At 36.2% G+C, this 25,054-nt stretch overlaps 1 protein-coding gene across 7 annotated transcripts in view; it reads right to left on the bottom strand.

The window, feature by feature from the left end:
- The window catches only part of SLC41A2 (solute carrier family 41 member 2), a 144,995-nt gene that overhangs the window by 22,409 nt on the left and 97,532 nt on the right, over positions 1-25,054 (bottom strand). For all 7 annotated transcript variants that reach the window (XM_015152658.3, XM_015152651.3, XM_077954832.1 and 4 more), the window contains 2 exons: positions 19,045-19,176; positions 17,350-17,498 (listed from right to left, as the gene is read on the bottom strand). In XM_015152658.3, the coding sequence (XP_015008144.1) occupies positions 17,350-17,498; positions 19,045-19,176 (281 nt within the window). The remainder of the gene's footprint in view (positions 1-17,349; positions 17,499-19,044; positions 19,177-25,054) is intronic.

Consider the following 25,054-nt stretch of genomic DNA (forward strand, 5'->3'; position numbering starts at 1 on the left):
CAATATTGTTTTTCTTTTATTTCACTTCTTATCTCTGTAATCTTTGGCACTAAATTCTTTCCCTGTATAATACACGTATAACCCATGTATTCTTAACCTTATAAAACTTGTTTTTTTCTCTCATGCCTAGAAGCCATCAAACTCCAAACTGGCAACCAAAGCCTCAGACGATGACTCCCCTTTGCTAGGAACCCTTAGATAGACTGGGAGGAATCTGACTGCTGTTTTGCCCAAAACAATGCCCCCCATTGGCAGGAAACAGCTAAGAACAGTCATTGTCCATATTCTAACGGCAGTACCATGTACCTCTTCAGAGGGGGGAAATGATATGGAAGTGCTGGGAAGCGCAGGGTCCCTTTAAATGAGAGGGAAGTGGGGAAGGGAAGCGCTGTGTAGAGGAGGGCGTAGTCCCTGGCTAGGGCTCCACCCCCAGGCCTGTGCCCACGGACCTAGGTGAAGACAGGCATTTTTGCTTTCTTGCCCAAATGTTGCATTTCCCAAGATCACCCTGGCCTGCCACGCCCCCATCCTGTGCCTATAAAAACCCTGAGACCCTAGCAAGCAGATACACAAGCAGCTGGATGTCAAGAGGAGCACCATCAGCGGAGGAACATATGGGCGGCTGAACGTCAGGAGGAACACACCGACAGGCACCGACATGCCGGCAGGCCATGGACTGGCAGAACGATGTGAAGTTTGGCTGGGGCAGTTGGAGGAGAGCGCAGGCTGCTGAGCGGCCCGGCTCCAGGGGAAAACCATCTCCCTTCTGGCTCCCCCATCCGCTGAGAACTACTTCCACTCAATAAAACCTTGCACTCATTCTCTAAGTCCACGTGTAATCTGATTCTTCTGGTACACTAAGGCAAGAACCCCAGTATACAGAAAGCCCTCTATCCTTGCGATAAGGCAGGAGTCTAATTGAGCTAACATAAACCATCTATGGATGGCTAAACTAAAAGAGCACCCTGTAACACACGTCCACTGGGGCTTCAGCGGTAAACATTCACCCCTAGACACTGCCGTGGGGTCAGAGCCCCACAGCCTGCCCGTCTGTGTGCTCCCCTAGAGGTCTGAGCAGTAGTGTATGGAAGAAGCCAGCCACGCCACCATCGCATGCCCTGTGAGGGGGACAAGGAACGTTTCCTGTTTCAACATCAATGTAAACCTCAAAAATACATAATAACATTTTTAAAAATGAAAATAAAAAGACAATTCATAGACTGGGAGAAAATATTTCAAATACATCTATCTAACAAAAAAAGTAGTATCCATAATATAAAAAGAACTCTTAAAACTCCATAAGTCAACCCACTTTTTTTTTAAAAAAAAAAAAAGGGGGCATAACATGAATGGTTAATAAATCCATAAAAATATAGTCAATATCATCAGTCATCAGGTAAATGCAAATTATGATCACCATGATACTACCTTTACAGCCACTACAATGGCTAAAGGTATTAATAGAAAGCCTGACAATACTAGGTGATAGCAAGGATGTGGAGCAACTAGAACTCTCATACTAGTGGGAATGCAGAATGGTATAATCATTTTGGAAAACATCTTAGCAGTTTCTTGTAAAGTTAAACATTTACTTCCATAAGACCCAGAAATTCTGCTATAGGTGTTTACCCAAGAGAAATGAAAATATATCTGCACAAAAATGTGTACATGAATATTCATAGCAGCTTCATGCATAACAGCTCCTACTGGAAAAAACCCAAATGTTCACTCACGGGTGAATGGATAAACCAGTTGTGATTTATTCATACAATGGAATATTACTCAGCAATAAAAATAATTAAACTACTAATACATGTAACCATATGGATAAGTTTCAAAATATTACATTGAATAAAAGGAGGAAACAAAGAGTACATATTTAGATTCATTATATAAAATTCTAGAAGAGGGAAATATAATTTATAGTGACAGAAAAGAAACTAGTGGTTGCCTAGTGCCTGGCATGGAGGGGAACTGACTGCAAAGGAGCATGAGGAAACCTTTTGGAGGTGAAGGCAATATTCTATATGTTGATTATAACAGTCATTACATGGGTGTATGCATATGTCAACATGGGTGTGCTTTATATAAAGTATGCCTTAATGTCGATCTTTTAAATTCTCTTTGTAGATTGCAGATTTCGTCTTTGTATATTGAGTAGCAGTGTGCAGCCCTCCAAGCCAACAGCCTGTAGCCAGGGTCACCTAATGATAGCCTGTAGGGCAAATCTAGCCCTATATGGCCCACAAGATGGGAATAATTTTAGTTTTTAACATTTAAAAAAACAAAGGAAGAATATTGCTTTGTGACACATGAACATTATATAAATTTCAAATTTCAGTATCCATAAACAAAGTTTTATTGGGACATAGCCATGCTTATGTAGTTACATATCATATATGACTACTTTTGCACTATTATGGCAGAGTTGAGTACTTGTGACAAAGACTATATGGCCTAAAGGCCTAAAATATTTACTATCTGGCCCTTTACAGAAAAAGTTTGTGACCCCTACCCTAGAGTACAGGAATTCTTCCTGTCACTTCCCATTACCAAATAATGGAATTAACCAGATTGTTCTCAGTCCTTTTACTTATCTCCTGTGATTGGGGAGGTGGATCATAAGCTTTGGAGTAATATAAGTCTAAGCTCAAATCTTATTTACCACTTAACTACTACAGTTGTCCCTCTATATCCATGGAGATTGGTTTCAGGACCTCCTGCAGATAGCAAAATCCATGGATATAAAAATCTGCAGACACTGAAGTCCCTTATATAAAATGGCACAGTATTTGCATATAACCTACATATGTCCTCCTGTATACTTTAAATCATCTTTAGATTACTCATATAATACCTAATATAATGCCAACACATCACTTCACTCACGAGGATTCAATGTAGTGTGAAACAAATTCAAGTTTTGGTTTTTGGAACTCTGTGGAATTTTTTTCCTGAATATTTTTGATCCAAGTTTAGTTGAACACACATATATATATATATGGAACTCACAGATGTTGAGGGCTGACTGTGTATTACTTTGGGCAAATTTTTTAAGTTTTCAGTTTTCTCAGATTTTTCACTTGGAAAGTAGGGGAGATGATATACATCTCAGAGGACTGCTGAAGGATTAATGAGATAATGTAAATAAAATACATATTGTCTAGTTGTTAATAAACACTTAATATTTCTTCATATTCTCCTTCTAAATAAAGTATTTAAAAACAGGGCTTGTCAAATGGGGAAAAAAGAATGAGCCTGATCACCTACCAGTTAGTTTTCAAATTAGAAGGCACAAGCTATTATTTCCTACATTATATTAGTTCTTATGCTGGCAGAAGTTAGTTATCAAACTTCATTTACTTTTAAAAAACCTTTTATGCCTATATTCCTACTTGCTATAATCATACAATATGTAGTTTGTGTCTGGCTTCTTTTGATTAACCTTATGTTTGTGAGATTTACTACATTGTTGTATGGAGTTGTAGATCATTCATTATCCCTGATGTATATGGTATAATAGTACTTCACTGTGAAGCTTTACTTACTTTCTTTTCTTAAATTTTCATTTTCATTTTTAAGAGATGGGGTATTACTATGTTGCCCAGGGTGGTCTTGAACTCCTGAGCTCAAGCAATCTGTCCGCCTCAGCCTCCTAAAATGCTGAGATTACAGGCGTCAGCCACTAAGCTCAGCCTATTTACTTTCAATCATAAAATTAAAATCTCTTTTTCTCTCTGTCTCCGTAGAGACTGGGTCTCCCCGTGTCTTAAAAAATATAAAATGTCTTAAACTCCCAGCCTCAAGCGATTCTCCCACCTCAGTCTCCCAAAATGCTGGGATTTTAGGCATGAACCACCATGACCTGCCAAATGTAAAGTTTAGCATTCTAAACTGGCTATGATGTTAAAATACCTACAGTTATGCTCCAAATAATTACATTTCTGTTAACAATGGACCACATAGATGATGGTGGTTCTGTAAGATTACAATACCGTACTTTTACTGCACTGTTTCTAAGTTTAGATATTGTATCCCCATTGTTAAGCAACATATCACTGTAGTCGTTCATAGAATATTTTATTACACTTGTTGAGAATGTAATTTTACTTTTTAAAAATATACTTTCAAATTGTTTATGGGTGTAAGTTTAATCTCTCCAACTGATCTGTTACCTCTTTCAGATAGAGAACCTTGTCAGGTGCTTCCCTATTACTCATACAAAGTACACTTAATATATCTAATTTAATGAATACTTATTTATATCTAACATAGAAAACAGCGTGATGACATTCCTGGAGCATTCAAAGAATAAGACATAGTTATTGCTTTCAATGGGATATCAGAATCGAAATGAAGAAACATAACTGAAATGCCTTAAATAATTCACAAATAATACAAAACAGTATTCATTTTATAAATATTTATGTGCCAAGCAGAGGGTTGGGTGCTGAAGCTTCAGTGATGAATAAAACAGAATCCCTGGATGAGCCTGAACTGGCCACATCCTCTGCTATCCTCTGGAAAATGAAAGAGACTTTGACAGAGCTAAAAAGTAACAATTCATCAGAGAACACAAACTGAGGTTCTTCAGCATACCTTCAGAAGCAGATGATCTGTGGGAATTGACTATTAACCCAAGATTCTCAGAACAAAGAGATGACTACACAAAGTAGACAGATTCCACCCATGACCATTAGAACAAAATTTTTCTGTGTCACACTCCTTTGCATTCCTGTCTTTACAGATTATCTCTCTTGTACAATTCCTGGCTCTTTCTTCCTATGTAGAAATTAGTTTCTTTAATGCCAATCCAGGAACAGATTAATTGTTCTGCAGAACTATTTTAAAGCCAATCCAAGGATACGACTCCCCAGTAGCCTTGGATGGATTATGTCTCATTAGAGTCCTTTCTGGGAAAACAGTAATTAGTGGAACAAATGCCTAAAAATATCAACCTCATCAACAGGACAGTCAACTGGACAATTCGAATTGACAATTCAAAATTGTCCATGAAGATTTACCTCTCACTTTGGCTGATACAGTAAATAACACAGTCCAAGCCCTAGGGGAACAATTTAATTTCCTTAACTCAAATAGTTATAGTTAATTGTTACAGCTATAGATAATACAATGCTGTTGTATTTTCTCTTGGGCAACCTAAAACATTGCTAACACTTCACGCTACACCTGAACTAACATTACAGATGAAATGAAGCAATCTATATTTAAGCTAAAAAGGAAAAAAAAAAAGGCAGCCAAGCTACCTGGAGAAACATACAGACTTGTTTTCTTGGTTGGGCCTCAAAATTCTTATGTCTTGGTACTGATGTGCCTTCTTGTCCCTTCTTAAAATATTTCTTATTATTTTTGTTTGTCTTACAGTCACTTAATGCTTATTGTCCAGTCTCAAATGCTTTTGCACAGCTATTGTCCCAGCAGATGGTTCAACAAATGATTCAAAGATAAAAAGAACATGAAATCATGCTGATTGACACTTAAACTGAAAAGAGTTCTTTACACTGAAATCTCATCTTTAAGGAGAATCAACAGCAGAGTTGAATGTCTGGATAATTCTTAATTATTTCTCCTGAGTGAAGAGCAAAAGTGAGAACTAAGAATAAAAAAGTTTCTACACTCCTTGGAAAAGACTGATTGTTCTTTAGCCACAGTAACAGGTAGCCACCAAAACTGGTTTTAAATTCATTCAATCAATAAACGTGCCTCATTGAACATGCTTTAGAAGTTAGCCAATCAATGATAGTCCTTGTTCCTGAAGTAGCCAATTAGGAACTAATCCATTCCAATAAACGTACCCCTGAGGGCCAACGGTCATACCCAAGTAATCATACTTCTACAGATGACATTAGACCAAACATGCTTTTGAACATTTGCCAGTTCCTGAAGCCATGCTTCTCTAAAACCCTACAGAAGATCAATAGTTGGCTCTGCTTGTGCCTGATCCCAGTATAACTCCGTTACAATAGTAAGTAAAAATTCAGCTTTGTCTTTTTATTTCAGATACTGAGTGACGGTCTCACCATCCTTTGATACCCTTTAAGCTTCCCTTTTAATAAATGCAAAAATCTTTGGAAACTTTTTGCTTTAATACATTTTCCTAGATAGTACAAAAATATAATTTAATTACCTTTGTTATGCTGAACTAATACGGATGTTTAGCTTTCAAATTAAAAAGTAGTATTACGCTAATATCTATTCCTAAAAATAGCTAAACATTTTCAATTACAGAATCATTCAGGTCAGTGTTTTTTTTGGGGGGGTGTGGGGGGTGAATACTCTAGGGTCACAAATCAACCCAGATTTTATTCTGGCAAATTTCCTGAGTAATTATTTTTATGCTTTTCAATTAAGTGGTTTCACTCGGTTATGTTATAAGATTTTTTTGTAGATGATGTGAAAATTCCGCTAAATCATATCTGCAATGTCAGCAGGATTCAGAGCACAGGAAGCAATGTCCTAAGCAGAATACTTCAGAAAAGATGGCTCAGCTTCCCTGGTTCCACCTTCACCCTTATCAGGCTTGACAAGACCGAAAAGAGCTCTCTTTCCCAATGCCTCGCTACACAGGAATCAAGCATGCTGTGCTTCCAATAAGGCAGACAGTCATTTCATCTTCTGTGCATCACTGGCCTGGAGCCCAAGCATACCTCTCTAAAGAATTAACCATAAATATGGATTTAGAAAGGTGTCTCAATTTGAGACCTTACAACCTAAGCTGTAATAGCATAATCACACTACAACATAACACAAATGCAATCACGAGGCTGTTAAAAAATCATCTCAAAAATTCACCTGCTTCAAATTCTTATCTTAAGGTAACCACATTGATCAGCTCCAAAAGTTAAAGTAGCTGTTTTTACAGCTAGAAAAAAAATTCTAGGAACTATAGGTCTTCCCTTCACATCTCCTTTATCATTCTCTTTATACTTCTCCTTCAACCCAAGCTGACAGACAGAGAAACCAATTAAGAGACAGAGGCAGAACAGTCACACAGAAAAAATAAAGAGATCCTACTTGCAGTTAGAATCTGGTAGAATTAAGTCCTGAGGAGTGAGAAGAAATGTGAAGATTAAGTAACCTGTTTAAATATCCTGGTTGCTTAGGTTTATCCTTTGAGATGCCATCTGGGAACAGGGTTTGAGTTAGCATCATGATTTAAAAAAAAAAAAAGACATAGCCACATCATGTAATGAGGGCCTACTGTGTGTCAAGTATTTAAATATTATAACTGCTGTGCAAAAAGGAAGCCTTATTATTTTATATGCAAAGAAAATAAGACTCCAAGGAATAAAGTAACTTGCCTGAGGCTAAGCTAATTAACTTGCTCAGCTACTGGGTGGTTATCCTGGGATTCCAATTATAGTCATGTTGTTACCATATGGCTACATTCTTCCTTATCTAGAAGAGTGACTCCAAGGAATGGAGCAAGGTATCAGAATCAAGGTAGAGACTCTTAATGCTGGTTTCATAGGTTCTGATTGCTCCACTGCCACCCTCAGAGAGTCACCATCCCAGTAATCCACAGCTATTGATGATGATGATGTTGATAATAAAAAAATAAGACAATAATGATGAAAATAATAGCACCTTAAATGCATTATTTCATCCTTATAACAACCCACAAGGTTGGTCTAGTCTTAGCCCCTTTCTACAGGTGGGAAACACAGTGCTTGAGCAGTGACTGCCTAAGCTGATGCAGGTAGTTGATGGTGGAAGCCAGAGCCCAAGCCCTATAAATTATCTCACACTGCATCAGATGAATGTGTCAGATCTCTCAAGTTTGTTGGGAGTGGAAAAATAGTTGAAAATCACCATTCTATAGAATAAACTAAACTCTTTATCATCTGTTCTTTAAGCTCCTTGATGATCTTGCTACAACCTGTAATTTCTAACCTTATTTTTCATCACTCCTTTTAACTCCCGGAAATTTCTTGCTGTTTTCCATAAATACCCTGAGTTTTTCTCATTTGCCTAATGCTACTCCTTTTAGCTGAAATGGCATTTTCTATGGATTCCAACAAAGCAAAATGTTATCCACTATAAAACTTCCCTCCTCACATTGAAAAAACTCTCCCACTATTGAACTTCCATAGTACTTTGTCCTTCTCTCAGAAAATTCAGGAGTTATTTATGTGCTTGGAATGGATTCCTACTTGACTTCAGTAGGCATTGATTCCGTGTGGATCCTGTGGAATGAATATCCTTCTGGGGCAATATGCCTGGCTGGAAGAAGTTGAAGATCTAATGAAACCAGAGAGAAGAGGCAGCTGTAAATCTTTAGAAGTCCTGAAAACTATGATCCTCAATAAGAGCAAAACAAAGCATCTTTTTTTTTTTTTTTTTTTGAGACAGAGTCTTGCTCTGTTGCATAGGCTAGAGTACAGTGGCATGATCTCAGCTCACTGCAACCTCTGCCTCCTGAGTTCTAAGTGATTCTCCTGCCTCAGCCTCCACAGTAGCTGAGATTACAGACATGCACCACCACGCCCAGCTAATTTTGTATTTTTAGTAGAGGTGGGGTTTCACCATGTTGACCAGGCTGGTCTCGAACTCCTGAACTTAGGTGATCCACCTGCCTTGGCCTCCCAAAATGCTGGGATTACAGGTGTGAGCCTCGCGCCCAGCCCCAAACCTATTCTTATAAAACACAGTGGTTAGGAATGTAGACTTGAGCCAGTCTCCATCTTGCTGTGTGGACTTGGACAAATCACTTAACTTCTATGCCAACTGCCTCATCTGTGAACAGGAAATGAAAACAGAACCTTCCTTACTGGGCTGTTGTGAGGACTCAATCAGTTCATATACATAAAGTGCCTAGAACAGTGCACGGCTCATGATAAATACTATACAAATATTTGCCATTATTATTTCTGAAACTCATATGTGGATTGGAAAAGTGGCTCCAGTTGCAAGAGGGGAACTGTTAGAGATCAAAAACTTTCAGAAGAAACAATTTAGATGAAGCATATAAAATGGCTTATCTATAACTGAAGCAGTACCATTTTCCTCTAAAAAGTTATAGACCAAGAGAAGATATAAGTGAACACTATAAAATAATAAATCAAATGATGGCAGAAATAGGAGAATATACACTTTCTAGGTAAAGTACAGAGACAACAGAACCAAGGAGTCCATCTGGAAACCTGAAGGAGATTGTTTTAGGTCAAACAAATTTAAAACTTGATAGCTTCTAACTTAACAGATGAATTTAAAATTAGCTATTTAGACTTGGAATACAATTGTTTTCAGGAAAACAATGTTTTAAGTATTGCCTGGGTTTTCTGGTTAATCCATAAAAGCCAATTTAACTTAATATTAGTCTAGTAGTAACAACAGATGATTTTAATATTAATAGACTATTTTAATTACCAGACTGTTTTAATATTAACATATATTTTACTAGTCATGTACCACAATGGTTTTGTAACACATCATCTGTACTGTAGGAATGGCAACTCATAAAATCATATATCATGAATGCAGGAAGGGATTTGAGTGACAGCTAGGGTCACTCAAATAATTAAGGTGGGTCACTCAAATAATTAAGGTGGCAAGCATAAACCATCACTTAGCTGGGCAAACTAGGAAGTATAGTTTGCCCAGCTAAGTAATGGTTTATGCTTGCCACCTTAATTATTAACAGCTCCTCGTTAATTAAATCACAGAGGAAATTAAGTCACAGACAGTGTTGTGACTTAGCAAAAGTCATAGAGTTAAGAAGAGACTCGAATTAGAACCCAGAAATACTTATTCCTAGTCCAGGAGTCTTCCTATTAGACTGCATGGACTCACCAGTATGAAGACGATGATGAAGGCTATGATGGTCAGGATTCGGGGCACCTGTACACATGAGATACAGAATCTGTGGGAGTAAAGCTCCCCTTATCCCAGAGGGACTTTCTGGGGTCAAGGGCTGAGGGATTTAGGGGATCCTTGCTTGTGTATCTAAGGCTGGTCAATTTCCTTTTTTATTGTCCCTACTTGTGGCTTCTTGCTCAACACCTCCCTGGAATGGGAAAAGTTATGGGGGATATAAGGAATTTAGTTTGGGATGTGTTGAGTGTGAGATGTCCCTTCAACGTTTAACTGGAGATGTAGAACAGGAGTCCAGACTGGAGATATCAGTCTGAAAGTAAGCAATGAAAGCGTGGTATGTGAAGCTTAGGGCAGTCATCAGAGAAGAAGAAGAGTTCTGCAGTAAAGAACAGGGGCCAAAAGGAAGGTAAGTGGTAAAGAAGCGAGAAGGGGCTCAGGGAATTGAATAACCAGCTGTAACACTGAGGGAAAGAAAAAAATGAGGCCGATGACAATAAACATGATAAACTGCAGCTACTACCATTATTGGAAACTTACTATGTTCCAGGCACTCTACCAATATATATATTATCTTAGCCCTCATTTCTAGCCTCTGATGTAGGGGAAAAATAAGGTTACAAGAGGTTAAGAAACCTGACTACGAATACAAAATAAGTAGCAAAGCAGAAATTCAGACTCAAGGGTGACTCTGAAGACTCTGATCTTTCTACAATGCTCTGCTTACTGGGAGCTTATCTTTTCCCCTTCGTATGTGATGTATGGATGACAGACAGTCTGGCTTATATTTTTCTTATGTGGAAAAATTTACTTTTATGTCTCTGTAGTTAAGATAATATTGAATCATGTGAACATGACTTCAGAATGAGGATACTGTCAATGCTCCTTCTGGTAAGTATGTAGAGGTCACTGGCTGTATTTCTGCTCCAAGCATGTTCTACTGGATGAGCAATGGAACATGTTTGCTCTTAATCTGCACTACTAGTATTGTAGGTATATTCATATTACAAACACATGTTCAACAACCAGGAGCTTTGATTATTTATAAAACAGAAATACTTATTAGGAAGTTTATTAGTTAATATGCTGATTATAAGTTTTGTCATGAGGGGCATTTATCTGTGCTTGGGCTTTGCTGAGAACAAGTATTTTTTTCTTGAGAATATGAATCTGTTGGAAAATATGAGATGGTGCAATTTGCATGTATGTATAAAATTCAAAAACAAGTATTGCCTACTGAAAGTAATAGCAAAAACTAATGAGACTTCTGTTTTTAAAATTATATTAATAAGAAGTATGAACATTAGTATTTTGCCAGGCCCAGTTTTATATTTGTTGATATTGAGGTTCTCAGTGGTTAAAACTTATATTGTCTGATCTCCTCCCTCCAAAAAGAATATATTAAAGCACCTTCAAAGAATGAAAGTTATGCATGGGCACAAAATTTAATTTATTCTGAAGTTACAGAAGAAAAAGACTGTATTGTTACAAGGAAGTAAGTCTTGGGCTCTTCTTTAGCTGTTTCATGCATTTCAATCTAATCTACAGCTAAGAGAAGATTCTTAAGGGCAGGGACAATCTTTTTTATTTCTTTTGTACAGTGACTAGCACAGTAGTTGGCACACTATATGTACTATATACTTGATACAATCCTGATATTTATAATTCTCAACTTTATGTATTGAGAATTTGTTGTCATTCTACCCTTTAAAGGAAACATTTGTTTCTCCCATGTGAAAACACGGATATAGCCAAAACCAAAGTTTTTCTACAACTAAACTTTCAAAATAAATTTCCCATGGAATTTGGTGCTGTTAGAATTTTAGTAGAGTTCTTAATAATCTGATTTTCTGTAAGAAACAATAATTGCCTAAAATAGAGAATTCAACATTTCATTTAGAAATAGTTTTAATTCATTGTTTACTAATTATATTAACAAATACCTTGTTGGAATTCAATAGAATAGGGCTATTGAATTTAAGGGCTAGAGAAGTCTCATTTTTCTTTTCCCACTGTGATATTTTACAACAGAAAACATATTTATATATTTCATATTTACATAATCATCATAATAAAACAGAAAACTATAATAGTAAAATAAAAGGGGTTATTGTTTTTAATCAAATGAGTAAAATAGATTATAAGGATAATGAGATTTGAATAGCAATAGACTTATTTACATTTGTGATCACTTATCTAATTATAGTCTTTTTTTCTCCTTTTTCAGTTTTTCTTTTTTTTTTTTTGAGACAGAGTCTTGCTCTGTCACCCAGGCTGGAGTGCAGTGGCATGATCTCGGCTCAATGCAACCTCCGCCTCCCGGGTTCAAGAGATTCTCCTGCCTCAGCCTCCTGAGTAGCTGGGATTATAGGCATGAACCACCATGTCTGCTAATTTTTTGTATTTTTAGTAGAGATGGGGTTTCACCATGTTGTTCAGGCTGGTCTTGAACTCCTGACCTCGTGATCCACCCGCCTCAGCCTCCCAAAGTGCTGGGACTACAGGCGTGAGCCACGGCGCCTAGCCTCCTCTTTCAGTTTTTCTAGGGGCAGTCTTTTTGCCTCTTGTAGGATATGTCATCCGACAAGATGACATGTTTATGTTTTTGTTTTTTCATAGACAGAGGATATATATTTAGGATTTCTAACACAAAGGAGAACAACTAATAGAAGCCTTAAACAGTGAAACAAACCAAAATGTACTGCTGTTCCTTCTTTGCTCAAGAGATTGTCAGTATGCTTATTTAATTGAGAGTTTTCTTTGTACCTCCTCAGGTTTATTATGCTGTCAAGGGACTAGTCTTTGAAGAATACTGTAGGGCTTAAGACAAACAAACAGAAAACCCTGAAAATGACAGTAAGATTCCCTTTGTTACATCTTAAAAGGAAGGCTAACAATGCCCATCCTAACTTGGAATCCTATATTATGCTTTTGAGTTCGTAAGTTAACAGGCTTTGAGCAGTCAATGGAGCATCCAAATAAGTAGATGTGAAGGCTGGGAAAATCACTGCTTAGAGAGAAAGAACCCAATAAACATGTCAAAATTTGTAGAGGAAAGTATACTCTGCTTCTGTGAAATCAAAGCTGTGGGTTCAATGTGCTAGTTTGACATAAATTTAAAAATTATATTCTAAAACAAACAATAGTGCCTTAAGCATAGCTGGTAGTCTTATAAAAGCTGACTGATGGTATAAAAGGTATAATGGATCAAGATGGTTAGCTAGGTACCAACCCATCCTTACTGTTGAAGAAAAATAAACTCAAAAAGCCATGTGATTGGAGGTATGTCAAACAGGAATGTCTCTTAGCACATTACTGTGGTCTTCACACGGTCTAGCTACTCTGATTGCTCTCGGGGACTAGGCAAGAACACGAATAGAGTATAACCCATCACATCTTCTGACTGTGGTCCAGTGGCCTAAACATCGCATAACAAAACCATATTTGATAGCTTCCTTCTAATTGCAAGACACATAATAAATACCCCTAAACAATGTAATTTGTGACTTACAAGTAGTTTTTCTTAAATTTAAAAAATAATTTCAAAACATGAGAGCTAGTGTGTGCCAAGGGCAAAATAAGAAACTAACTCAGCCATTCCAATGCCAGAGAATTTCAAATTTAAGTTGACTTTTTACTTTTCATTTGAAGTAAGAAATACCCATTCAGCTACAAGACCAAAATTGAGAGATGATATACTCTGAAAAAAAATCTTATACTAACATCTAAAATTTGAAAGTTTTATTTTAAAAAGTCCTTATTAAGGAAAACTTCAAGCATATACAAAAGTAGAATCGTACAAATTAACCCACTCACTGTCAGGAACTTCACTGTCAGGAACTGAGCTTCATCTATTATCAACTCATGATCAGTTTTACCCCGACACTTCTGCTTCCCAAGAAATCAAGTTATTTCATCTCCAAACATCTCAGGAAAACCTTACAGTTTTAACTGATCACTATTAGAAGTTGTGGGATTGTGTTTCATTTTTTATTGCTTTTATTTCGGATATCTATGTCAGTGAGAGAGGAAACTAGTGTTTATTGAAGACAAGGAAAATAAAAATCTAGATTTTTTTAGTTCTTCTGTGATTTTCCATACTTAAATAGTTATAAAATTTTCTCCTCCTTCCACTGAAGGAGATGAAGCTGGCAATATATAGTCATTCAGTTTTAACAAGCATTAATTGAGCACTAGGGACAGGGCTGGGTGCTGGAGATACAAAAATGAGTGAAACAAAGAACCTATCTCTAGAATGGGTGAGACAGACACAATAAATATTATAGATAACGTCAATATAATATGGAAAATGCTAGGATAATGGTATTCACAGGGTACTTTGGGAAATAGAGAATAAGGCAATTCAGAGAAAATCAGATATTCAAGAAAGGCTTCCAGGAAGAGATGATATCTGAGTAAATGCAAAAGTGCTGCAAATGATTGTTACTATGTCATTATAATAAGTGCAATATGAAGGTTCCTTCAAATCGATTTCCTTCATTTAGTGGGTTGGGGAATTAGCAGGGAGGCTCCTCAAAGAGTATTAGTCTGTTGAAGAGTATAAAACAACATTAATTTATAAAAACAGCCACTATATCATGTCCTGTGGGGAATACCAAAGGGAAAGGCATGGTCTCAACCCTCAAGAAGGTAGGAATGTAGATGGGGAGAAATTCAGCATGCATTGGAAAACTGCACTATAGAATATCCAATCAAATTAGAGAGTTTAGGGATGAGAAGAGTGGCATGAACTGAAGTATTTGAATAAGAGCTTGGACCAAGGTTGTGAATATAAATTCAACCTAGATCAAAAAAGGAAGACAATCTAGTAAAGAATATTAAAAAGGAAGTTCTAAGTGGTCAAAGATTCTTTGTCTTTAAGGAGTTATTTCGTCCTTCTGTTCATCTTTGGACTGACTGCAGCCAGGTGGGGAAGGTCAAGATCTTTTACCCAAACCTTAAAGAGGTGTGTGTGCATGTGCTTATGTATATACTAGTGTCAGAACATGTAGATTTGATCTAAGAATTTACAACCTATTCTAAGCTATTCCATTAGAAAATGCACAATATCAGGCTGCAAATGCAAAGATCTACTCTGGCGGATATCTGATTCTTGGGAGAAAAATGAAAAGCAAAGCCCATAAAAATTAAAGTTATAAAAGACACATAAGAAAATTCAATCAACAGTATAGTTTCCAGTTGTCATTCTGAAACAGTGACATACCATTTATAATACTATCTTTTTCTTTTTTTTTTTTGAGATGGAGTCTTGCTCTGTCACCCAGGCTAGAGTGCAGTGGCGTGATCTTGGCTCACTGCAACCTCTACCTCTTGGGTTCAAGGGATTCTCCTGCCTCAGCCTCCCGAGTAGCTGGGACTACAGGCGTGTGACACCACGCCTGGCTAATTTTTTATTTTTAGTAGAGATGGGGTTTCACCATCTTGGCCAGGGTGGTCTCGAACTCCTGACCTTGTGATCCACCCACCTCGGCCTCCCAAAGTGCTGGGATTACAGGCGTGAGCCACCGCACCTGGCCTATAATACTATCTTTAATAACAACAACAATAGCATCAGATAACACTTACATGGCATCTACTATAAACACGCTTTATATAAGTAACTCATTTAATCCTCAAAGCAGCCTGTCTGGTAGATAGTACAACCTCTCCCATTTTACAGAGGCGGTAACTGAGACACAGAGAGACTAATAATTACTCTTTTCTCAATTCTACTTATTCAACTTTCACTGGTGAGAATTTAGATCAGAGGTTTAAAAGGCATGTAGGTACACAGTGGATATATGTTGAAACTTTTTAATAAACTAGAAAAATTACTTATATCCTTCATTGACTTAAGTGAAATGCTACATGAGAGTATGTTGGCACAGAACCATAAACATAAATGTCAAATAATCCATTAGGCTAAGAGGTAGAGTTGCAAATAGGAATATGCTCCAGCAATGGCTTGTTTATCAGCAATTCAAACACTAGTTTCTGAATATTTCCCCTGGGATTGAAGAATTAATCTTTTTCACAATCGTTACACAGAGAACAGCATCAAACATATATGACAATAAATGACCATATAATATACAGCAATAAAAGTAGCCATTTGCTATAAGTTTTGTCCCTACTGAACAGTAGAAAAACATTACTCCCCAGGTAGAGGTACTTGCTTTTTCTTTCAAACTCTGAAAGCACTTCATATAGAGCTAAACTCAGTACTTACATTATAGTACATTATAATTCTTTGTTCATGTAGTGGCCTTCCCACTAGACTATGAGACCTGAGTACGGAGTCTGAACTTATTCCTCCCGGGATTTAAAAGCCATCCCTCTATCTAGTAGCATGAAAGTTTACTGGATGAATAAATTAATTAATTATTCAATAGGTGACTGTCAGTAAAATCTAAGGCACTATGAAGCATAATAGACAAGCTAAAAATGTCAAGTTGTAAGGGTTTTGTTATTTTAAGAATAGATTCTAATTTCCCTTGTATTTAAGGCCTTTTCTACACCAGCCTTAATCAACCTTCTTAACCTTATCTTGTCTGTTAGATCCTAGATATGAATTATTGTACCTTGCACAAGCCCTGTGCTTTCTCACCTCTGTGTTTTAACTCAGTAATCTCCAAAAAGTTTTAGATTATGCAGCTCTCTCAGTATAAAATATTTGGTATACTTATTTAACATTGTGCTAAAATATATTTATTACTAAGCAAACACAAAAATAGAAGAAAAAAGATACTTTAAATAAATGAAGTTTTAATCTTTTCTTCCTCCACATGATGCATTGCTCTGTGTGTATCCCACTTTGAAAATCGCTGATTTATATCAAAAACAAATCTCATAGCATTTTGTGAGAATTAAATGAATCAATACATATAAAGCACTTATAATGCTTCTGAGCATATAGGAAACACTATAAATGCCAACTAATTTCATTATCATCATTATCATCAATGTAGTTTCTTTTCAGTGGAATAATGTCTACATACCTACCTTCTAGCCTCATTCCTACATGCCAAACTCCTTGAAAGTCAAATGATAAATGTTATCTCTTCAAAGAACTATTTGAATCCATCTCTTAAGGGATTAGGACTTACCTCACTGAAGAAGGTACCAAATCTACAAAGTTTAGCAAGGAGCCATGCCCAGGAAGCCAAAATAAAACTAGAACCATTGGTAAAAATTAAAGATGGGTTTATGGAAAATGATGCAAATGCAAAGAGATATGATTATTAGCCCCATGGGAAAGAAAATACAAGAAAAGTAAATATAAGTCATAGTGAAATTAACTGACTCTATAATAAACAATGTTTACATGGGCCTAACAATATAAATATTGATGACTAACAAAAAATTGTTTATTGGTTTTCAGAAGATCAAATCAATATGAAGATGTTCAGTTGATTTTTGAGATGGTAAAATATGTCATGTGTTTTTAGATTTCCATAGTTGTACTTTTACAGCAGTCTCAGCATAAAAGAGGTTTCAAGAAGTTTTAACTCTTACCTGTAGCACAGCAGCAAATAAATACACTACTATGAAGATTATAGTTAAAGAAGTATGACCACTTTTCATCAAATGAATAGTGTAGAGGAAAATTAAATGTCCAGGAATCACTAAAAGCAGCAGAACTTGAGCAGACTTATTATTTACTCCTGTAATATAAAATGTAAAAGTAATTAAAACGAAATTATATTTTGGTTAATAATAGGTCATAGTTATTAAAATTTGAGGATTACTTTCTAGTTACTATACTTCATACTATCATATGAAATTTGATTGCCAAAAATAAATTTCAAGTAGTTACAATTCATTTCATTCTCTGAAATTTCTACCATATATGTTAATTAAATGAAAGGTGGTTGATAAAAACTTGCTATGAAGAACATCGGTCACACTTTTAATATCTATCATAAAAACAGAGGGAAGACAAAAGAGAAAATATAAAGTTCTTAAAGTACAAGAATGTTTTAGTTTTACTAATTTCTTTAGACTTCTATCGCTGGTATTAAAAGGGTAGCCATTTCTGATCTTCATTCATAGGTCAATAATTGCCAGGCACTGTGGCTCACACCTGTAATCCCAGAGATTTAGGAGGCCAAGGTGGGAGGATTGCTTGAGGCCAGGAGTTCAAGACCAGCCTGGGCAACATAGTGAGACCTCATCTCTACAAAAAATAAAAAAATAAAAAATTAGCCAAGCAAGGTGGCTCGTGCCTGTAGTCCCAGCTACTCAAAAGGCTGAGGTGGGAGGATCACCTGAGCCAGGAGTTTGAGGTGCAGTGAGCTGTGATGGTATGCTACTCTCCAGCCTGGGCAACAGAGCAAAGCCCTGTCTTAACAACAACAAATTTTTTTTAAAAAACAAAAGTCAATAATCACACTTATTTTCATCAGGGAAAAAAATATATATAAGAATTGTGAGGTTTAGGCCAGGCATGGTGGCTCAAGCCTGTAATCCCAGCACTTTGGGAGGCCAAGACGGGCGGATCACAAGGTCAGCAGATCGAGACAATCCTGGCTAACCCGGTGAAACCCCGTCTCTACTAAAAAATATAAAAAACTAGCCGGGCGAGGCGGCGGGCGCCTATAGTCCCAGCTACTCAGGAGGCTGAGGCAGGAGAATGGCCTGAACCCGGGAGGCGGAGCTTGCAGTGAGCTGAGATCCGGCCACTGGACTCCAGCCTGGGCGACAGAGCGAGACTCTGTCTCAAAAAAAAAAAAAAGAATTGTGAGGTTTAAAATTATGGTCTTAGTTTTTTGGTAATCGTGTGCCTTTGTTTTTTCATAGTCACATAAATAATGCATCATCCTTGAAACCGAGGTTATCCCTTCTCATCTGGTTTGTTTGAGATCAAATTGCCTACATTTAGAAAGGCCAAAATAATAATATAGATAAGATAGTACATCTGCCTCCCAAAATCACCTGGCAATGATTCTTTTGTCTTTCACAAAATAAGGTTTCTCTTTCACAACTAATAAGCAAGATACCTCAGAAACAGGCATCAAAGAAACATTATACAAAGATCCTCGGCAACTGTAGAATTGATACACATGCCTTTTCATTCACTGGGATTAGCTCTCAGAAATAGGAAAGTTCAGCAACTCTCACAAAACACATATTCAATAAATGCTGCCTGCCTATAATCTTAGAGAGCAATAGGCCTTGATCTAAAATATGCAAAAATCCATGAGCACATACCTGGACCAAAGAAAGTTCTAAATGGGTAGTAACAACCTTTGGGTTCATCAGGCAATTCTCCTGGAATGCTATGTAAATGGAGGTAGGTAGAAATCCTGCTAGCCTGAATGGCCACCAAATTACCACCAATACCTGAAACACAAGGAAAAACAAAGTAGCAATCCTCATATTTTAAACAACTTGCATAAATTCAACCAAAAGCAACCCTCTTCATGTAACATTATGGGCCAATAAAACAAAATAAAGAGTTCTGAAATGTTGATCTATTTAATGTTTAAGTAGACATTCCAAAGGCATAAAGTGATTGTTAGATAAGATTAATTCATTGTGTTTTCAAACTTGACTGTATGGTATGAAAGCAGACCAGAGCAGGTAATTTTTAAAAATCATTATCAAAACCAAGATATAAAATTAGGTACCAAGATCCTTCACGTTTATCACCTTAATGACAGGGAAGATAAGCTAGACTTACTCAAATAGATAAGGCTAGAAACTTTTCTTCTCAGTTTACTAAAGAAATTGGTACAGAGCCACTGGAAAAAATACTCATTACCCTCTAATATAATCCGAAGCAGAAGAGTTGATGCCAGGATGTGAAATGAATTCCAAAGAGTGGTAAGCCCCTCCAAGGTAAGACAGGATACTCAAATGGTTTCTCCTTTTGCAGAGTATAGGAGAAAGAAGTTAAGCCATAAAAGTGAGTAAGAAGAAAACTGAAAAATTCAAATTCTTAACTGCTGAGGGTAGGACTGCCTAAGATTGAGGAAAGAGCAAGAGAATCTCAAACCCCATCCCATGCCTTTCACTAAGAAACATCAGCAACTGACTGTTGGGAGAAGAGGAAGAGCACAGATAGTTAAACCTTCTAGGCTGCAGGCATATAGCCCTCCAAGCTGCACACTAAGCACAGGATAGCCAGAGCATGCCCATAAAGAAAGTTGAGGTTAGTGGTGTGCTGAAGGTAATGATAATAACCACAAAAACAAACCCAGTTCAAGTGCTGACTAGATTGACTCAATCCTCCATCCTAATGATGTAGCAGAAGAAAAGAACTCCTATTTCTAGGCAAAAATAATATTTATCTCAATCTCCAATGGTCTTGTATATATAATGTCCAGCATTCAATTAAAAAATTAAAAGACAGGGAAAAACAATAAAGAATATAAACCATTGGAGGAATTAAGAAATCATCAGAGCCAGACCCAGAGATAAATCAGGTTTTGAAACCATCCAACAAGGAATTTAAAATAATTATAATTAATACGTTAAAGGATCTAGTGGAAAAGGTATACAAATATATTAAAAGACAGAGACATAAATTAAAAGTAAAAATATGGAAAAAGATATATCATGCAAACACTAAGAAAAAGAAAGTGAGAGTGACTGTATCAATATCAGGAAAAAAAAGGCATTCTAACAGGGAATATTACCAAGGATGGAGACGAACATTGAATAAAGTTTAAGAAGGTCAAGATGGCCAGTAGTAGTGGCTCCCGCCTGTAACCCCAGCACTTTGGGGGGCCGAGGTGGGCGGATCATGAGGTCAGGAGATCAAGACCATCCTGGCCAACATGGTGAAACCCTATGCCTACTAAAAAAATAGAAAAATTAGCTGGTTGTGGTGGCGTGTGCCAGTAATCCCAGCTACCCTGGAGGCTGAGGCAGGTGAATCGCTTGAACCCCGGAGTTGGAGGTTGCAGTGAGCTGAGATCGCACCACTGCACTCCAGCCTGGCAACAGAGTAAGGCTCTGTCTCAAAAAAAAAAAAAAAAAAAAAAAAGTCAAGTCTTCAAAATACATCAAGCAAAAACTGATAAATCTAAGAGGGAAAACAGACAGGTCTGTTTTTACACACAGATTTTACCACTGTATCTCATTCATTGAGTACACATATAGTAAGTCCTCACTTAACGTCATTGATAGATTCTTGGAAACAGACTATAAGCGAAATGATGTACAGCAACTCCTAGAATAGCATCATTCAATGTCATTATATTATAACATTGATGAGAAAAAAGTTGGTTTTGTTATGTATTGTTTCACCTAAAGTCACAGTTTTAAGAACCTATTAACGATGTTAAGTGAGGACTTACTATATTTTAAAAATCAACAATGATATAGAAGACTTTAATACTACTATCAGCCAGTTTAACCTAAAGTACATTTATAGAACATACTACCCAAAACAGCAGCATACATTTCACACATGCACTCATGGAACATTAATGAAGACATCCAGCAACATATAAAATGTATATCATAACCAAATTTGATTTATCCTAGGAATGCAAGACTGATTTAATACTACTATCAGCCAGTTTAATCTAAATTACATTTATAGAACATACTACCCAGAACAGCAGCATACATTTTACACATGCACTCATGGAACATTAATGAAGACAGACCATATTACAGGCAATAAGACAAGTCTCAATAAATTAGAAATGATTGGAACAAGCAATGTATGTTCTCTTTCCATAACAGAAAAGTAAGGTATCTGAGGATTCCCCCAAATATCTGGAAAGTAAACAGTACATTTCTAAAAAACCCATAGTTCAAAGAAGAAAACACAAGGAAATTTGGAAAGTATTTTGAATTTACTACAAATGAAAACATAAAATATTGAGATATGTGGGAGGCACATAAAGCAGTACTTAGCAATCCATAGCATTACTTATATTAGGAAAGAAGAAAGCTTTCATATCAATGATCTAAGGCTCACATCTTAAGAACCAAGAAAAAAAAATTAAACCACAAGAAAGTATAAGGAAGGAATAAAATAAGAACAGAAATCAATGAAATAGAAAATAAAAACAGCAGAGAAAAATAAATGAAACAAAAAGCTGGTTCTTCGAATAGATAAAAAAGAGATAGAAGACACAAATTCCAATATCAAGAATGAAAGAGACATCATCACTACAGACAGTGCGTGCATTAAAAGGATAATATAGGAACATCATAAACTTTAAAAATACTAAACAATTAGCAAATCAAATCCAACAACACATAAAATGTATATCATAACCAAATTTGATTTATCCTAGGAATGCAAGACTGATTTAATAGCTGGAAAGAAACTAAAGCAACTCAGCACATTAACAAATGAATGCAGGAAAAAATAATATAATTGTATGAATAAATGCAGAATAATTTATACAATTTTATATTTATCATTAACAACTCTTAGCAAACGAGGAATCAAGTAGGACTTCTTTAACTTGATAACCACACACCCACACACACACGAAATCTGAGATATGACAAAGGAGGAACTGCAAATCAATAAATAGTGCTATAGACTTGTAATAAGTAGTGCTAAGATAATTATGGAATATGCCAAAAACCTATGCAATTTGATCCCCACTCTCATCATGCACAAAAATAAATTCCACATTAATTAAACACATCATGCAAAAGAAAAACATATTAAGTTTTACAAGATGATACAGAATGGATCAAAAAGGATTTTTTAACAAAAGAGATAAATTATACACCATAAAGGAAAAAGTTGACAAATCTGACTACAGTGTAATTAAAACCTTCTGTTCATCAAAAGACACCACAGAGAAAGTGGAAAGACAAGCCACAGAGTGGAAGAATTTTTTTTTCAACACATATAATTGTCAAAGAACTACTATCCAGAATATATAAAGAACTCCTACATGTAGAGAGAATCAGTAATTGCAGAAATGCGAATAAAAGCATAATAAATATCATTTCATACTCATCAGATTGGTAAAAACTTTTAGCGTAAAAACATCAACTATTTATAATAACGTGGAGCAATGAGCACTCTTACACAAAGCTAGCAAGAATGTCAACTGTTACAATCCCTTTTGAAAACATTTTGGCATTGTGTAATACAGTTGTTGAGGCCAAGTGTAGTGGCTCACACTTGTAATCTCAGCCCTTTGGGAAGCCGAGGCAGGAGGATCATTTGAGCCTTGGAGTTTGAAACCAGCCTGGGCAATATAGTGAAACTTTGTCTCTACTAAAAATAAAAAAAATTAGCTGGGTGTGGTGGTGCACACCTGTAGTTGCAGCTACTTAGAAGGCTGAGGCAGGAGGATGGCTTGAGCCCAAGAGATTAAGGCTGCAGTGAGCCATAGTCATGCCACTGCACTCCAGTCTGGGTGACAGAATAAGGCCCTGTTTTAAGTAAGTAAGTAAGTACGTAAGTAAGTAAGTAAGTAAATAAATAAATAAATAAATAAAGTTGTTGATAGCCATATCCTACAATCTAGCAATTCCACTCTTAGACAAATACTCAAAGAAATGCCTACATAGGTACAACAGTTGGAAGAATGAGCTCTGAAAGAAGTATGAAATCAAGAGAACTTGACATCTTAAATTTATGAAGGACTCCATTTAAATCACACCAAAAACACTGGCGAAGGAGATTTCTGAACAAGAAGAATTAGAGAACAATTGCAACAGGATGTCTGAACCAGGTGCTAAAGGTCGAAAGCTTTGATGATATCAGAGAGAATCAGAAGGCAGCAATCCTCTGGCCAGGTCTGTTACCCACTGTTGATCCAAGTTACCTGGAAGCAAAACAGATTTCCCTCCAAAAAAAAAAGTGTGATGAAACTACCTTGTTTTTGTTTTGTTTTTATAATAGGATTATCTGACTTGTGCTAGATTATTAATTCTTTGCTTAATAATTTAGGATGTAATATTTAGGATCCAGTTTCTTACTAAGAAAAAACCCAGCTCTAGCAGCCTCCAAATCTAAGCAGTTTAATCTTGGGTATCCATAAGCATTATACTCAGAAACAAAGATTGAGTAATTTTGTTCAAAGATATTTAGGTCAATATTACCTATATATCACCTATATATTGCCTGATACCTAGTGAAGTTTTGGCATTCACTGAATTCTAATAATGTTAATTTGTTATTGTGGAATAAGAATTTAATATTTTTTAATTGCAGAAAAAATGTAAGTACAGAAACAGGAAAAGCACGAGCTTCCCCCCTTCTAAGCTGAGAGGCTGATCGCTTTTTGTGCCAATGACCAAAAATGAAGCAATTTAAACATTATAGTTTTAAGGCTGAAATTATAATGTCTTGATCTTAAACTAAATGTAGCTTCATGATTTCCTCATCACATCTCATTTAGTAAATAAAAAATTCATTAAAGCAAAGCTTAAGATAATTTAAAATGCAGTTCATCATAAAAATTTTAAAATATGTATCCCAGGGAGTTCTGAAAAAATTTATAAAGGAAAATAAATTTCTTTAAAAATGTGTTTAAGAGTCACATGGACCAGACAGAATAATAAGGCACATAAATGCAGAGCTGTGTTCTCTGTAACATTCTGACTGTGGCTCAAACTATGTGGGTTTGAAAATCACCTCAGTCACTTGCTATGACATCACTGATATTTAACTTCTTGGAGCTTCCATTTTCTAATCTGAAAATAAGGATAATTTAATATCTATCTAATAAGGATGCTGAGAGAATTAAATAAAATAATGCATACATGAAAGATGCTTAGCACAGTTTCTGGACATGGCAAAGGCTTAAAAATGTTAAATATTATTATCAATAATAATAAATTTATGTAAATAATGTGATTCTGACTTGGCGTTTTCTTAACTGTAGGTCCTGACATTTTCTGGAGAATTCATCGGTCAGAGGATGTCCAGAAACTGTATTGCTTTTCAATTCACAGACTACTTTGTTTTAAAAAATATATATGAAAGAGAATAAATCATTTAGTGCCCATTCTATTTATTTATTTATTTATTTATTTATTTATTTATTTTTAGAGACAGGGTCTTGTTCTGTCTCACAGGCTGGAGTGCAGTTGCGCCATTTTGGCTCACTGCAACGTCGTACTCCTGAGCTCAAGCAATCCTCCTGCCTTGGCCCCCTACATAGCCAGGACTACAGGTATGCATCACCATGCCCAGCTAATTAAAAAAAATATTTTTTTCTTTAGAGATGGGGTCTCACTATGTTGCCCAGGCTAGTCTTGAACTCCTGGGCTCAAGAGATCCTCC

This window comes from Macaca mulatta, chromosome 11 (genome assembly GCF_049350105.2).
Source record: "Macaca mulatta isolate MMU2019108-1 chromosome 11, T2T-MMU8v2.0, whole genome shotgun sequence".
In the NCBI taxonomy this organism is placed as follows: domain Eukaryota; kingdom Metazoa; phylum Chordata; class Mammalia; order Primates; family Cercopithecidae; genus Macaca; species Macaca mulatta.